Source organism: Cyrtonyx montezumae, unplaced genomic scaffold, assembly GCF_038088225.1.
Source record: "Cyrtonyx montezumae isolate F1298 unplaced genomic scaffold, pur_monq_1.0 scaffold_7, whole genome shotgun sequence".
Classification (NCBI taxonomy): Eukaryota; Metazoa; Chordata; class Aves; order Galliformes; family Odontophoridae; genus Cyrtonyx; species Cyrtonyx montezumae.
Window position 1 is genome coordinate 26,997,442 of NW_027072078.1, and position 16,824 is coordinate 27,014,265.

A 16,824-nucleotide genomic window follows, 5' to 3' on the forward strand; every position below is an offset into this window, starting at 1 on the left:
TCATAGAATCACTAAGGTTGGAAAAGAGCTCCAAGACCACAAAGTCTAAGCATCAACCACCATGCCCACTAACCATATATCCCTCAGTGCCACATCTCCATGACTCTTGAACATCTCCAGATGTTTCAAGTTCTCTTGAAACAGCCAGAGTTGCAAGAAAGTGAGTATATGTGTTTAATTCTGAAATCTGTTCTGCAGCTATCTGCCTGGTGCTGTTTACTCACTGAGCTTTTTAAGATACTTTGGCAGATAAGCCCCTGAGCAGCTTGTCTTCATGCCTTGAGTTCTCCCTCTTTTAGAGAAAAAAAAAAAAAAGAATGAGTTGTAAGTTAGGACAGAGTTATGTTGCTGTCAGTGGGGGGGAACTTGTGATGCTCAGCAGAGGTGGGTTCTGTGTAATGTACAGGTGAGGCCCTTCTCATGTCTGAGCACCTGGCAGAGCAGACTGGTCTACAATGCTTCCCAGTAGAGTAGATGGGCCAAGATGCTCGTTGGTCACGCAACTCTTCTAAGTTGTCATAAACCATTCCCATGCTGTTGTCTCCAGCAGAAGCATAAGGAGTGACGTATCGTAACATTTGCTGAACATATGCCTGCATTGCAGTTCAACGTGGAGTTTGTGCTAGGCTGTCCATATTTCTTTTTAATTTGTTTGTTTTAGCTAGTTGAGAATGTTCTTTTTTTACCTACCACTGAGCTGCACCGAGGAGCCAAAAACCTCTCCTTGGAGCTGTGCTCCCTTGAGCCAGGAGGGAATATGATTCCATTTATTTATTTATTTTTAATTTATTTGATCTGTTTTAATACCCAATAAAGTTGTTGTTTTTTCCAACTGGCACAATGAAGCCCTGACTATTTTTAAAGAACGTGGTTCATTTGATTTAATCTAATGAATGTTTACTGCTGTTGAAAATAGCTGGAGCCAGAGCCAAGAATAATGTACTGAAATGTGCTAGTTGAGCAAGGACTGCTTCACTCTGCCAATCTGCCTTCCTTCCAGTTGTTCACATTTACCTGGTTTTGTGAGTAGCATTTGGAGACAGGACATGCTGATTGAGGTGCTTTTTTAATACTAAATCCAAAAGGCAATAACATTAGAGCCATATTCTGACACACTTGTTTGAATACACATCAAACCATAAAAAACTCTTCTTGATACTCAGTGTAGGATGCATCATCTCTGTTTCAGACCACTTTTCAGGGAACACGAATTGCCAGTATCTTTTTATTGCATGCAGAGAGAATGAAAGCACAAAATGGTCATTATTCCCCAGTCATTCAGAAATTTTAGTGGGAGAATTGGTAACAAAAGGAGTCATGCAGTGTCTCCTTCTTAAATAACCTATATTTCATACATGTTCTTGTACTGAGTATGTCTTGGCAGGTTACATTACATATTTACATAGCGTTTTTCAAACTGTGTTTCCCTCTCCATTTTGCCATCTGTGACTTATTCCTTTTCGATACTTGTTTCCCTGTTATTTTAAAAGAAATGAGTAAATAATACCTGAGCTTCATTAGATTAAAAAAATAAATCAGCCATAATGCATTCTGCTCCCTGATAGCGGTGCCCACTGGGATGGGTTTTCTGCAGGGATCACTTTACACCCCCAAGCACAGTGTGGGATGGTCTTGAATAACCAACAGATAGATGCTCCTGATAGCCATTACGTTATTTGTTTCTCTGTGTGATGGAGGGAAAGAAGCAGCAGCTGTCACTATGGCAGAAATGTTGTCACTGCTGTTCTGCATTACAGACCTCAAGGGCAATCCAGGTGAGCGTATTTCTATATAATTCCCTTGAGAGGACTAGGTGAAAGTATTAGCAGAATTTATGTAGCAAAAGTCACTTCTGTGGATTCTCTGAAATTTCATATGGAAGCATCTCAATCGTGGGGAATTTCTGAAGCCATATTCAAGAGCAGACAGAATTCATTGCCTCATCATCCTGACTTGCCTTCCGTCCTCTGTGCTGCACGTATGTAGTGCTGTTGGTCTCGGCTCTATATGGGGCCAGTCAGGACCCAAACATCTTCACAGTCACTCCACTGCAGATAACAGCAGTTGTGTTTGGAGCTTGGTGCCAGGAGGTGTTTCCCCAAAGAATTTTTGAGACTCAGGCTTAGTTTAGAGCAAGGGTGGGAAAGTTCTACTTGACAGGGGGACGCAGAGGCCATTCAGCCACATATTATTGCATCCTGTCCAAAAGTAACATTAAAATTACAATGTGAACGTAGGAAGTGAGGTTAAGGACCCTTCCTAGTCTCAGGCAAGAGTCTCCTCACCCCTCATTTGGGCCAAGTGAACTGTGCAGCTTTATTTTTCCCCATGTGATCTGCTACTTCCCAAACACCAAGCTGCAGGCTCAGCGCAGGTCCTGCTCATACTGAAAGCAGATGTCATCCTCAGTCAAGGCTGCAGCTGAGCTGTGGGCAAAGCATGTCTCTTCTGTTTTATAGGAGCTAATTGATACGACGTGATTATTAAGAATGTCTTTCAGTCATCTCTTATTTGTCGTTTCTTTGTATTTATTGTATATATTCATCAGTAAATACACAAATGGATATATATTTTTGAAAAGAGTAGCTTTTCAGATATAACCTTCATAGCATTGCTAGTGTTGGGAAAGAAAAAAAAAAAAGAGCCTGCTTCACCCCAGAATAATGAATTCAATTCTGTTGTAATTAAGCAAACTGTTGTTTTCAGAGCTGAAATTAAACCTTAATTAGGTTTTAGAGTTTGGCTGCAATTACAGGACTACAAACTTTGCCCATAAGTACTCTTTCACTGAACCCTCACCTCTAAGAACTGTTTTATTGCTGTGTGCTTTTGGTATCATGCGCACCATATCTTTAAGATGTGCTCTTTTTCGTCTGATGGCTCAAACATTCTTTGAGCAAAGCCAGAAATTAACTTCTTGGCTCCCACAAGCAACGCTGGGGTTTGGCTAGGGCTTACCACTAGATGTCCCTGTGAACCCCTCAAACCTCCCATATCCATGCTGTTCAGTGGGAGCCGGCTGGTGTTGGTGAAATCTCAGTGCTGCTGTGGGATGCTGAGCTCTCGTGGGATACTTCACCCACACAGGTTGCTCTACCCTTGTGGGGTTCTTTACTCACATGGGATGCTGAATCCTTGTGGGATGCTGCACCCACATGGGATGCTGTACACTTGGGGTTGCTTTACCCATGTGAGATGCTGTGTCCTGACAGCAGTCAGCTCTGACAAGGGGCTTGGGGCTGAAATGCTACTTTTGGGGCGTCTCCTAGTTACTTAAACAAGGAATCTAAAAGGTTTGTTTTAGAAGGTTTTTAAAGACTGCCAAGAGCAGGGTTCTGCTGTGCTTAGCACTGTGAAGACCCCCATGAGGGATGGCTTCTGCCTCAGAGACAAGATCCCCATGCAGAAAGACACAGGGCATGATCAGGAGCACACTGAGATGCCACTGAAGGGCACATTACCCCATTATTTTGTGTGCTCAAAGCAGGCTGAGTCAAGGTGGGACGCAGCAGCCCAGAAGGCAGGATGTGGCATGAAAAGCAGAGTATGAGAGAGATGTGGTATGAAGCAGAGGGTGGAGAATTGAAGGCCTTTGGGAAAGGAAGAGGTGCAAAAGGGCAGGGGGCCATTTTAGATTCCCCATCCACATCTTCCTTCTCCACTTACTGCTGCGGCCACTATTTCCAGTGAGACATATTATCTGCCTGCTGCAGGCACCAGTGCCCATGCATCTCCCAGACAGGCAAAGTCCCAAGTCAAAGAAAGACACAACCTGCAGTGAACACAGAGTGAAGGCTCGCTTCATTCTCACATGCAGATCAGCAGCTTGTTGCTCAAGGGCATGTATGCTCCAGGTGTGTTCTGAGGTTACTAGCGCTTCCAGTGGGGCTGCAAAGAATAATTCCCACATGTGTGCCTGGGAGCATGTTGGTTTTGCTCATCCTTCAATCAAATGTGCAAAACCAATGATGCTGCCACTTTGACATCCTGCCCAAGCTCTCCCACCAGCTGCCTCCAGCAAGGTTCACTTCTGGCACCTCCAGTTTTCCATACTTTAGGTGGGAAACCCTAACATGACAGGCTGGCACCTGCTGAAAGGAAAGCCGTGTGTGTTTATCTCGGTTTAGTCCGTGTCTCAGACTCTCACCCTGAGCAGAAGGGCTGTGGTGCTTCAGGCAGGGCCAGTGGCAGAGCTGTTGGACTCACGGGGCTGGCTAACGCATCCAGGCAGCTGTAAAAAGCTTTCGCTGTCTGATGCTCAAGCTGAAAGAATGGCGGGGAGGAAAAAAAAAAAAAAAAAAAGTAAAAACAAAAAAAAAGTTGTGAATTAAAAATAAATAAATAAATAGCAAAATAAGTTTTGCCTTTTAAAACCTCGCTAACCTATCAGAGCTTCAGCAGACTTCCTCCGAGGCAGCTCCTCGCTCCATCCCCGCGGCTCCAGCCCCTCCGGCTGCCGGCGCTCCGCCCGCCGCCGCCCCGTTGCATAAGGGCAGGGCTGGGGCGGCCCCGCTCCGCCCCCGGAGGTGCGCGCCGGGCTCCGCGGGGACAGCGGCGGTTCCTCGGGCTGCTCGGCCGCTTAGCGTCGTTCCCTTTCCCGTATTATTCGGCTTTGAGGGTTGTTTTTGTTTTTTTCCTCCAAGCGGGCCGGTGGCTTCTTGCCATGAGCAGCCCGAAGGCAGCATGAAAGCGGGCAGGCGCGGCTATCCAGCCCGCTCCGGTGTAGGATGGCTCTTGGCGAAGTGCTGCTGCTGCTCCTGCAAAGGTCGGTGGGGATGGGGGCTGAGGGCAGGAAGAGCGGCTGACCACGGGGGTCGGGAGCTATGTGGGACTCTCGGAAGCCTCCCCTGAACCCCGGGAGGGAGTGGAGGAAAAGGGCGGAGGAGCGGCCGGGACCCCCGTCCCGGGGCAGACGGACCCCCCTGGGGCAGACGGAACCCCCTCGGCAGGCAACGGGGCCGAGGCATCGGGAGGGAGAGGGCTGAAGTTGACGGGATCCGTGTTATCGTGGCTGGTAGGAAACACCCAGGGACTGTAAGGTCAGCGGGGCAGGCAGAAATATTTGCTTAAATGAGATTTCTTCTCCCTGCTTCCCCCGCCCCTTCTTCTCCTTCTCTTCCCCCCCCCCCCCCCCCCCCCCCCTTCCAGCCTTTCTTGGGCTCGGGTAGAGTAGTGCGCTTCGGGAACATCTGTTTCTCACAGTCGACAGATCTGTGAATGGTGATGTGGGAAGGGCTGGGGACACTTGGGCAGAGGCTGAGGGCTTCTCGTGGAGATGTGGGAATGGCGTGGTGGTGAGAGTGCCTTGTGAAAATAAAAGGAGGACTGATTTTTGCAAGGAATATCCCAGCTGAGACGGGCTGGGTAAAGGCTTCTCAAGCCTGCAGCCTTCATGCTGTGATATGGCTCTGGAACTTGTTCTGCGTAGCACAAGCTTTTTAATGGCATATCAGTGTGGTATCTCTGAGTGGCCAAGCATCCGTGTCCCCGACAGAACTTGCATCTTTCGTTGGTGGTTGTTGTTTCTCTTAAAGACTGAAGCTTTTAAATTCAGGCTTTCGTTCATGACTGAATCCCTAGGTGAGGATGGGCTTACTGATTTCAGGAGACATGCATTTGCAATGCAGAAGCACTGATACCCAGTTCTTGACCTAAAGCAAGCGAGAGAAGAGCCAAAATGTGAGTTTGTGAGATGATCTTTTTCAGTCTGGGGTGACTTCAAGGGACATAAGAAGACACACATAACCTGGTGGCCTCCATAGGGCTGCTTGCAGAAAGATTGTAGAGCTAAACCACCTAGAAAGCCAGGCAGAGGGGGAGGGGAAACAGCTGTCTCTTTTCTCCTTTTGAAATGTTGACTGTGTTTGCAGTTCTGGTTTAAGGGTCAGTAACAAAAGGTGTTTTGTGGCTCTGGTCGCTTTCTTTCTTTTGTGACCTTGATAGTCAACTTGGAATGGGCAGAAAATGTAAAAAGCTACCTGTTGCACCTTCACAGAAAGCCAGATGTGGTCCAGTAGTGGAAGTGCTCCCGAAGCACAAGCAGTACCAAACCCTATACTTGGGAAGGGATTTTCTTGTCCCAGGTAGTAACATCAGTGTGTTATTGTTGGCGGCTGCTACCATTCAATTGGGAGATGCCCTGAAGTGGCAACCTGGCCTTGAAGCTTTGTGTATCCTGCATCATCAGTGTTCATCTTTGCTTTTGGGGGAGATACATCTTCTCTAGGATTTATCACTGATCTCAGACTTGTAGTAGGAAGAGGTCACTTCTGATTGTGTTAAGATGGATATATGGATATATATTACCTTGGAGTAGTTCTCCCTGCTGCCCCATCAATGATCTTCCCTTTGCCTCTCCTTTTTCCTGTGACAGATGCCTAATGTATCTTGATCCTTGCACCAGCCAAGTAGGTTTTGTTGCAACAGTAAAAACTTTTGGTGAGAGGAATTGAGCATCTATAAACAGAGACTAATGCTTTTTGTGTTGTGGAGTTCGGAAGTGATGTGGATGCTTCGTCTCCTAAGTAGCAACAGTAATGCTGTACTGAAGAAAAAAAACCCAGCAAAACAGAAGTCCTGAGTATAGTATTAGATAAATACATTTTGTGTAAGTGGTCAATTCTCTGAAGGATTTTGGGCAACAACTCAAACTATTGTATAAATCACCTCCTGTCTTTTGCAGCAGCAGTGACCCTGTTCCTGCTTTTGTGCCTATTGGTGAGTTTGCTTGTGTCAGCTCTGCCTGTGTATAGAGCTATTGGGATCCATACAGGGAAAGCGAATGACACTTAGAACTGGTTTTGCTCTGACCCAGATAGTCCCCTACATGAACTAAATAAGGACTACTTCTCTGTCCTGCAGTATGGAGAAATATGAATCCTAATATAGGAGTGCCTCAGAGCAGGAGTCTGTCACTTGCTCTCAGCCATAAAAAGGGGGAGCTAAGAGCAGTAGCCTTGCACAGCCTCCAGGCCAATGGCCTCGATCAGCCAGGAGTGGCCAAGCAAGGCTTCTTGCAGTATTTCCTAAATGCACAAACCTAAAGTAATGACTTCGTGTAATGGGATGCCCCTTAGCTCTGCAGAACTGGCTTGAAAACAGGCTGATGGAAGGGTTCAGATTCTGATGGCATCCTGATAACTGGAGACAATCACTGAGTTTTCCTCATGAATCAGCCAAGGATCTATGGTTTAAAATAATTCCATGTTTCTTTTAACACCATCTCCTCAGTTATCTGTGTGTTTCTGGTCTGAGGCTCCATTAAAATGGTTGTGATGTGGGAACGGAGGGAAAGCAGAGGGACTCCTGCTTTGAGAAATGCCTGTTTTGGGGCAAGTGCTCAGCTGCATGCTCTGCCTGTCACAAGGTCACAGCTTGGTTACCTTTAACCATGGAGCAGAGGGCACAGTTCAATGCCATTGCCCCACACTCCCGTCAGCACACAGCTCTGCAATGTGGCCGTGCAGGGCTGGCACTGGGTGGAGTTTGGCTCTTCCTTGCACATTCTTTGTGTTACTGCCCTGTTTCTTTCTCTCCTTTCTTTTCCCCTTCTTGATTTCTTACTGTCCTTCTTGTAACGCACAGCAAAGGGAGCTCCGCCAGCCGCCTTTGAGCATCTCTTCTCACTGGTCAGAAACAGAGCCTTAACTGGAAGTTGGGCAAACTGGCAGAATTTCAAGGGCTGTCAGCAGCATCTTAATGAAAGTCATTTCTTCATTAGGTAAAAAGTGAGATCTGATGGTGCTTTTTATAGAAGGTGCTGACATTGTGTTAGAGCAAGCTGCAGGCTTTGCTAAGGAAACTGGTACCTTAGTGCTGCATGGTAGCAAGGGAGCGCTCTGCAGTAGTATGTCCAAGCCTGTAACATTTCCTAATTTGAACATATTTTATTTAGTGTTTCAGCCTGAGCCATGGTTACACTGTAGAAAGAGCAATGGAATGTACAGCCAAAGCAGTTCTGTCAAAAATGAGGCAGAGGAGAAAACAATAGTAAAGCTGAGGGTGTCAACCAAAGCTTGCTTTGTTTCCTGGTCCTTCCTGAATGAGAAATACAAGGAAACTGTTACCTTCACCAAATATGTTCTGTGGGTTAAGCTGCTGTGTTGCTCATTAGCTGCATCTCTGTAAAGTCAAGAGGATCAAGTGTACTGGCTCTCCGTGGGCGCCAGCCTTGGGCTCGACTACTCCTCCTGGCAGGTTCACAAGAAAATGGCTCTGTGAGGTTTGGGAGAGCTGTTAATGTCTCCTTCCAGCTCTATTAAGAGAAAACCAGTGAACCCGTGGCAGGAGCAGCTCTGTGTTAGGCCCTTAAACCTTAAGCCCTGTGTTCTCCCACCTCTGCAGGCTGAGTCAGGAGCTGGAGTTGGTTGTGGCAGAAAGGGACACAAGGTCTGATGGAAATGATGCTCCTTCAGGCAACAGGGATAAGCATGGCTAGGTGAATGCTGCTAGCAAAAATCCCAGAACCAGTGTGGAGCTGTGCTTTCCTATGCCTGCCTTGCACCCTGCCTGCAGTGTCCTGTGCTAAGCATGTGCAAAGTTCCCAGCAGTCCCCATGTTGGTCTGCTGAAGTAAACTGTGTGTGTCCTCCCCTTGAATGAGGCAATGAGAACCTGTGAAGATTTCAGCAGAAGTCTTGGGGCTGATAAACTGTCTCTGAACACGAGCAATGGAACAGCAAGCACAGCTGGCTGCTGCAGTGTTCAGTACTGGGAAGCAGTAAACCCTTTTTAGGACAACTTAGGAACAGATAAGATCTAACAATATTTTAACTAAGAGGTGTTTTAAGGTAGGGGCATCACTTATGGGTTTGCTCAGGTCTGTTTTCTGTGGCTCTGTGCTACATGTGAAGCATCAAAGAGCAGAGGAGGTTTGAGATTTTCACAGGGCTGGTGCGCAGGGCTCCTCTGCTCACTTCCTGACACTTTCTGTAACCCTGATGTCCCCCACATCGGTTCCAGCTTTCAGGATGCTTTACCAAGGATGCTTTAGTCTGGAGAAAAGGAGGCTCAGAGGAGACCTTATTGCACTCTACCACTTCCTGAAGGGGGGTTGTGGTGAGGAGGGGGTGGGCCTCTTCTCCCTGATAAATAATGACAGGACGAGAGAGAATGGCCACAAGTTGCGCTGGGGAAGATTTAGATTAGACCTGAGGAAACATTTTTTCTCTGAAAGAGTGGTCAGGCACTGGAATGGCCTGCCTAGGGAGGTGGTTGAGGCACCATCCCTAGCACTGTTCAAGCGTTTAGATGAGGTGCTAAGGGATTTGATTTAGTAGTTCAGTGGGTAGGGATGGTAATAGGAGGATGGTTGGACTAGATGATCTTGTAGGTCCTTTCCAACCTAATGAACCTATGAACCAAGTGTCTGCTGGTTCCCAAGACCCAAGCAATCCAAGTGTTAGTTGTTATTTGTCTTCTTTGCCAATTCGATACGCAGCTGGATCTCTCTAACTCTCTGGGCATGATGAAGTAGCTTCTCATCCCCTGGCTTCATGTCTCCATTTTCAGGCTGACTGTGCAGCCTTATCTTTTGAGATGTGATTATATACAGGATGTAACAGCAGTTGTGCAGAAACTTTCAGATTTTAACTTGTGTAAGTAGACAGCAAGATCAGCTTTCACAGCTCTGGGGCTGGGTGCGTGGGGAGATACTTATTATTCAGATTGCTGCATTGTTTTAAACTTTGATAAATTTGTCCAGCCTTAAAGAAACATGGGGTTTGCTTTTATTCAGGCAGAGCTCCTTAATTTTCCATTCATGCCAAGAAACATACAGGAACTCACAAGGCTTTATTCATCTTGTCAGAAGCCTGGAGAAGGGAGACTTTATTCCAAGGGAAAGTAAGAGCAGATAATAGTGGAAAATATAGCTTTGGGTAACTCCCTGCTTAATTCAGAGAACGTGGGGTGATTTAGCATGCTGCTTTTCTATAAAATAAGAGCCAGGGAGATGTATTGTTTGGGAATTCAATGCACGGATGCTGAAATAAAATCTATCCATTTTGAAGTGAAACAAAAAGGGCAATAATTTCACATGACCCCAGAAGGATTTTGGTGTGTTTTGTTTTGTTTTTCCCAAACTGCTGTGTTTCAGCACACACCTTGTTAAAACTTTTGTATGTATTAGGAAAACTAATTTGTCATGTTGAAGTTAGAAAACTCAAAACATTTGAGTCTAAAAATATCACTGATACCATACTACTCGAGCACAGCAGAGCCACATTTCAGTGTAGTTCTTGTCTGTTAACAGGCTTTGTGAAAACATTTTGATCTTTGACAAAAGTTATGGTTTATTCTCAGAAGAGATGAATTGGTTGAGTAGTCAGTGAGTGCAGCAGGGTGCTTCAGGAATGGTTTTCTGTTGGGTAAGGAGCTCCAGCTCTCTGCCAGTTGAGCCACTGCCTATCGGTTGCTATTGCGGAATGGTTCAATTGCAAATGTTGCATCACGTGGTGAAGCATGGTGTAGAAATACTTATAAAATAACTACAAATGTACATCAGGCTGCTTTCTGGGTGAAGGTAATAAGTGGGACCTGAGGACTTGTAAAGAATTATTAGAAAATACCGAAGGTGATGTGCTCAAAAATGTCTCCCTTGGCCAACATTCTTAGCCATGGTAGAACCACAAACCCAAACCCAACCTGTTAGCTTTTAATTCATGTTTGGTGTGGCTGATTATCCCGAAAGACAACAGAACCCTGGGATGAAAGGCAGTTAGTGCATCCCATCTCTCCTGTCAGATGTGCCACTGCCCTGCCCTCAGCCTCTGCCCTGGGTTGTCCTCGTCAGACTGAGGTTGTAGAAACTGCACACATCAGCTGGGTTCCTTGCAGATAGTTAGGATGAAATATGAAAATTTCACTTGTGGAGTCCTAATGACGTGAGAAATGGAACCTGTAAACTGAATTACAGCAGTTAATAATAGAACGGCTTCTCTTTGATGGGGAGAGAGCCATTAAATACGGTTCAGTTTATATATATGTCATTGGCTTTTCGCTAATGCAATGTGCATAATATCACATTGCAGAAAGCCCTGTGCAGCTCTGGTTTCTCACTCCCTCACCTCCCAGCAGTTTCCAGTGCAACAATTACTCTTCTACTAGATGGGAACTCTGGTTGTTTAGTACTTTTTGAAAAAAAAAACAGGCAAATACGTCTCCCATTTTGCACGTTGTCACATAAGGACTTGGTAGTTACTATTTGACTGCTCCTTTTGCACCCCAGTGCACTTGATGGCTCAGTGTGCTGCAGCCAGCATTGGCCATGATGCAGCTTCAGAGGTGTTCCTTTGAAGTTTTGGAGCCTTGTAACATTATTTTCCATGCTGCATTAAGGGCTGAAGCCTGGGAGCCACTTCTGCAGATAAACCTTGAGCGAATGTAATCCTGAGGAGCTGGGAGGTGGTTTCAAGTGAAGGTTTTTGTCTTTGTGTTTGGAGACTGCAAATCAAATGTGGAAATGTAATGCCCTGTATGTAGGGAAACACAAGTAGATTCTGTACATCAGTTCTGAGCAAAAATCCCCTGTTCTTTAGCACACGGCAGTGCTGAATTAAACATTTATGAAAGAGATGGACTCTTTGCCTGGAACTAGAGTTTGTCTGGAGGTATCCCTGCCATTGTGATCCTGGGCATTTTTCTGAGCTGAGATGTCATACGGAGTAAGCAGCTCTGAGCATGCAAGGAGAGCAGGGAATGGCAAACCCCAAGCTGCAGCTGCACAGTCCGATGCTGTGTATGTGTGTTTCCCTCCTTCCTTCAAAATACATGCAACTTTAATGAACAGCTGTTTTTTGCATCTCTAAGATGTGCGGTACTTCCTAACCCATCCAACAGCAGACATTCAGTGAATTCCCTGAAACTTTCTTGAGGCCAGTTGGGGAACTGATACCAAGATGAGCATCTTTCTAATGGGCACCACTTAGAGCTTATGGAGTTCTGTCTGTGAGTTGACTTTGGCCTTTTCATGGGCCATGTGTGTTTAAGGTAGCACACTCTGCACTTACCCATTCAGGCATTGCTCAGCAGTGCTGGAGTTAAATGGCTAAAACCAGTGTGGGAGCAGCAGTGCTGTGTTAGGGTGCAGGCAGCACCCAGGTACAGAGCCCAGCATTGCATGAGTGTCCTGTTGCACCGGGCTTTGTGCAGCCCCTTCCCACACTGAGCACCCCATGGCCTCAGCTCCAAGGCAGGCTATGGGAAGGGTTGCACAACCCCATATAATTTAACCACATGCTGAATAAATACACTTTTGAGAACTCTTTTGAAGACATGTTGCCTAATTAATCCTGCAGGGGGTATAATATGTATATTTTTGAAATCCAGTTTTAGCATTGTGCAATTAACTTTTATGGCCTAAGGATTCTGATTTAAAACATTCTTTCATTACTAATGGTAATCTGTTTTAATTAGAAATGCAAATGTCTTTTAGATCCAAATGTATCTGAGTGGTACAGCGTAAAAAAAGATGATTCACAGCTAATACTATTGAAGTGCCTCCAGACTGCTATTCATTATACTTTCTGTAGAGTTTGAACCCTGAGGACCAACATGATGCTCAAACGTTGCTCTCAGCTGTAGTATGTGGAGGCTGAATAGATTTCCTTAGGAAATAGAATGAGTATTAATCAACAGGGATCCTTAGGAGGGCAGCAAAAGGAAAATCATAGCTGTAGGCAGGAAGGAGGCAAGCACTTTGAGTGTTCTAGCAGTGACTTCAGCTCCATGACAGCAGAGCACAGCCCTGCCAGGTTCTGTGCAGACAGCAGCATCTTCCCTGGCTCTGTCTCAGTGTCACTGAGCTCACTCAGGCTCGAGCATCCCCAGTCTATGTGAGGAGGGCTGGAGCTGCTGGGAGCAGTGCTGTAACATCTGAGCTGGCAGCATGCCTGAGAAGGGCCTTGAGCAAAGCAAGCTGCAGATGAACACCTAAAGATTGATGTTTGCTGAATAGTCACTGCACTCATTTGTCCTGCAGATAGCAAACTATCGGGTGGGTGGATGCCTGTGATGGGGCATTGTGCATTGCAGTCAATGATTACCCAACTCAACAAAGTGTTTTCTGTGTCAAAGAGCCTCTGCTGCTCAACCAGCCTACCCTTGTTGTTGTGTTCAAATAAAAGTATTTATTTTTCCTAGCTGTTGTGAAGGATGTTGCTTAAAGGAAGTTCTGCTCAGCAATAGTGATGTAGCTGTGAAGAGAGGGTTTGTAACGGTGATCTCTCTTGCTTGATAGAACAGTTCTGCAGCTACTTGTGATTAGACAGCAATGCAGTAGAGATACAAGCGATGCAGTTATAGTGGAGCTCTCTGCTAAGCTGGACTTCAGGTTTTTCTTTTCCCATGCAGAGCTTGTTGGTTAAGGAGTAATGACGCAGGTGCCGGGAAACCACAGGATGTTCCTTGTGGCCCTCCAGAAACCCAAATCACCTAATTCCTCAGGAGCAGCTGTACTGGGGATGCTGGTGGCTGGGTCAAGGCACAGCCTCAGAGGGCTGAGAGCTCTGCAGAGCGTTACAGAGCTCTCCTGCCCTGAGCACCAGATGTCTCTGAGAGCTCAATTTCCCATCCCATCTTTCCTGCTGACGCAGATGCAGCGTAGCAGTGATTTCAGCACTGATAGATGATAAATGTGCTGACTGGTGCTGCGGGGAAGGTTCCTTCCAGGCCTGCTCCCTTCCCTGCTGACAACTGGGACACAGATCGCATGGGCTGTTACATGGGGCAGCAAGTGATGTTCTGCATTCCTGCTTAAGCTGAGTGAGCCAAAGCTTCCCAAAGTCTGACAGTCCTGAGTGTGCACTTAAAAGTCTCCGAGCTGCTTAGCCATTTTCCTGTGCCGTGTTCAAAGAGCCAAGCATCGCAAGCACCAGCAGTTCTTATCTGTGTGTTTTATTTCCCAACCACTGTTTGCATTTACTTCATTCATTACTTCTCTCAGTCCATCCCAACTAGTACCTTTGCTGTGAGCTTGCATTTTCCGCTGGTATTTCTGGAGGAGAAGGGTGTGCAAGAAGCTGCTTCGGGCAGCAGCTGTGGAGGCTGAAGCTGCCATGTGTCTGTCGTCCAGCACCCCAACCTCATTGTTCTTGGTGGTTTCGTGGTGTCTGCTCTTGCCTGCACCACTCACAACTTATCCTTGTTCCATTCTTTTCTTTTCAGGGGCTGTCAGAGCCTGAATAATTTAAGAGGGAACAAATGAGAGACGTTCATGGAGGACTCTGTTCTTACCTAGGCACAATTTGACAAGCATGTAGATTGCCTTGGGTTTCCACTGCACCTACCACAACTTTACTAAGAGAAAAGCCCCCTTTCCTAGACATCTGTGTCATTCTTGCTTAGTAAAGTTGTTCAAGATCAGCGCCTTTGGAATTGGTTGGTAAATGGACAAAGACTTTCTCTTTGCCCGGAGCTCCTGACAGCCTCCAAGTACCAAAGAGAACTCCACACCACTAGAAAGCAAGAGACAGCTGCTGAATGTTGGAAGCTACTGCATTTGGCAAAAGAAGCTGACGCTAAGATGCACACAGTTGTGTTTGCTTTTTTCTGCTTGTTTTCTGTGCTTTCTGAGCCCTCTGTGTGCCTGGAAAGTCTAATGACCAATTCCTTCTTTCTCAACATGCAGTTTTTCTTCCTACCCCAAAAAGCTTTGGGTTCTGTTCTTGCTTTTTGTTTTCCAATTCCAATTTATTTTGTCACAGATACCCTTCAGTTGTTTCCAATAGGATTTGGTTTGGGAACATAGCTATGGTTTCCTTTGAGGTAGGAAGATATAAATTAGACATTCAGATGTCATCCTCTCTCCCCCAAATTGCAGTGGTGGTTCACCTTGCATAGAGGCTGCTGGCTTCGAGCTTAAAGCAGAGCTGCCCTTAATCATTAAGGTTTGAAAAGACCTCTAAGATCATCCAGTCCAATGATGTCATTCCACTGAGAAATGACTTCATTAAATGTGAAAACGTTCTTACAGTAGCTCAATTTGGGAGCTGCTGAATGAAGCCAACCCTGATGCTTTACAAAAGAATAAGGCCTGTGTTGTATTAACAGCTGCTTGGAAACCACGTGCAATAAATTTTGGTTTTGTGCCCACCACTAGGATAAAAGACAGTATTCACCATTTCTGGTACCCTTAGCCTTCTCAGCAGAGCAACATTGCTTAGATCAAAGTTAAAAAGTCTGCTTCTGTGTGGGTGTCCAAGCATTTCACAGTTCCTTATGCTAAAAGTAACAGTGTACTTGCAAAGGCCAGCAAATGCTGTTCTTGTTTAGCTTTAATCATGACGTTTTCCCCCTCATCACTCCATACAGGTTTCCATAAAAGTTCAGGGTTACAACCTCTTATATTTTTATTTTTTTTAAACCTGCATATGTCTCCTGCCAAAATATATCAAGGAGGATTTTGCTTTGTGTTTGGAGTCCTGTTCCTTTGCTGCTAGTGACACTTACTCTGGAAACTTCAGGGTTTGGGATTACGTTATTTTTGTCACAGAATGAGGACAGTGTAAATACAAAATGTAAAGTAGAAGAACTTAGAAGCGCTTCAACGAGTTGTTTGACTAAATTGAAATAAACGTTGGTTTGTTCAAAAAACAAAACAAGACAAAAAAAGCGTGCCCTATCTGGATCTTGTTACTCTTGACTTTTTATTTCCTTTTTTTTGCTAAAGCAAGATGCATGCCTCTTACCTTCAGAAGTCCACCCACCCAGCTGTGAGGCATTATCAGAAGACTGTTCCCGTGTGCATTCCCTGCAAATGTGTTGCTGGGCCAGATTAGGAAGTGTGCTGGGTTCAAGCCCCAGCCAAGAGAATGGGTGAATGAATCTGAGTGTGTAGACCTTCTGTGTTTGTCCTCAAGCTGTTGTGTGGAGCAATTGCTCTTGTTTGGAGCTTTTCTGCACTCCTTCATTTAGTAACAGTATATTCTAGAAGGGTGTTGCTATGCCTGGGGAGATAACAAAGGTCCCTTGAAGGACTCAAGGTTGGTCGGCAGCACACTTATCTCATGGTATTTGGGGACAGGAGCTGGCTGGGAGCATCTCCCCAGTAGATGAGTGGATTCACCCTGTGTGTGATCTCCTCTTGTTATTCTTATTGTGAGCTCAGAGCAGCTTACGTGAGGGGTCATAAGGGAATGCTGATAGATGGAAAGAAACCTCCCACCATAGATGCGCTATATCTGTAGGAAGCAAGGTCCTGCCCTGTATACATCTAAGAACCCCTTTTCCTCTTCTCCCAGTGCCTTCCCTAAAGTTGTCTCTGGTAATAGCTTTAAGTCCACATGGAACCATACTGTGATGGGTTCTTCTTGCCAGCACTCTTGGACAGCAATGAAGTCATATTTCCATGCAGCGGGCTTCAGCACTGTGCCTTACCCTTGTGCAGCTTCTCTCCCAGCAGCCCAGCTCTCTCATTCTGCACGCTCTCAGGGTTTCAGGAACTTCTCTTGCAAGGTCTCTTGAGACCGTGCGCCTCTGTACTGCATCTCCAGGCTTTGGGCCTTCTCCCACCCTTTGAAACTTTCCCAGAACTGCAGTGACTTTTTGCTGACCTCCAGGAACCAGCACTCTCGAGCCCTGACGCTCCGGCTGGCACAACCAAGACCTGGAGTCTACTTTGGGATGTCAGCTTTCCCAGCACATGCTGGATGAAAGCCTCATCTGAGCAACACCAGCTAAAAATAAAAGCTATTCAACTGGAGCTAATGGCGGCCTGCCATGAGTTATTGCTCATTAAACAGAATTGTCAGATGCTTAACTTCAGCTAATCATTTCCTGCTGCGAGATTGGCCTGGTATGAAACATACTCAGATGTGGGAAGGGGATT

The 16,824-nt window shown here is 45.9% G+C and overlaps 1 protein-coding gene across 4 annotated transcripts in view; it reads left to right on the forward strand.

The window, feature by feature from the left end:
- KALRN (kalirin RhoGEF kinase) overlaps positions 1–16,824 on the forward strand; it is a 425,990-nt gene that overhangs the window by 378,585 nt on the left and 30,581 nt on the right. Inside the window, exon 1 of one of the 4 annotated variants that reach the window (XM_065750706.1) lies at positions 4,336–4,765. The exons of the other annotated variants lie outside the window; for them this stretch is intronic. Within the exon in view, the coding sequence (XP_065606778.1) occupies positions 4,684–4,765 (82 nt within the window). The 5' untranslated portion in view covers positions 4,336–4,683. Of the gene's footprint in view, positions 1–4,335; positions 4,766–16,824 lie in introns of those variants that run through there. 4 annotated transcript variants of the gene reach the window in all.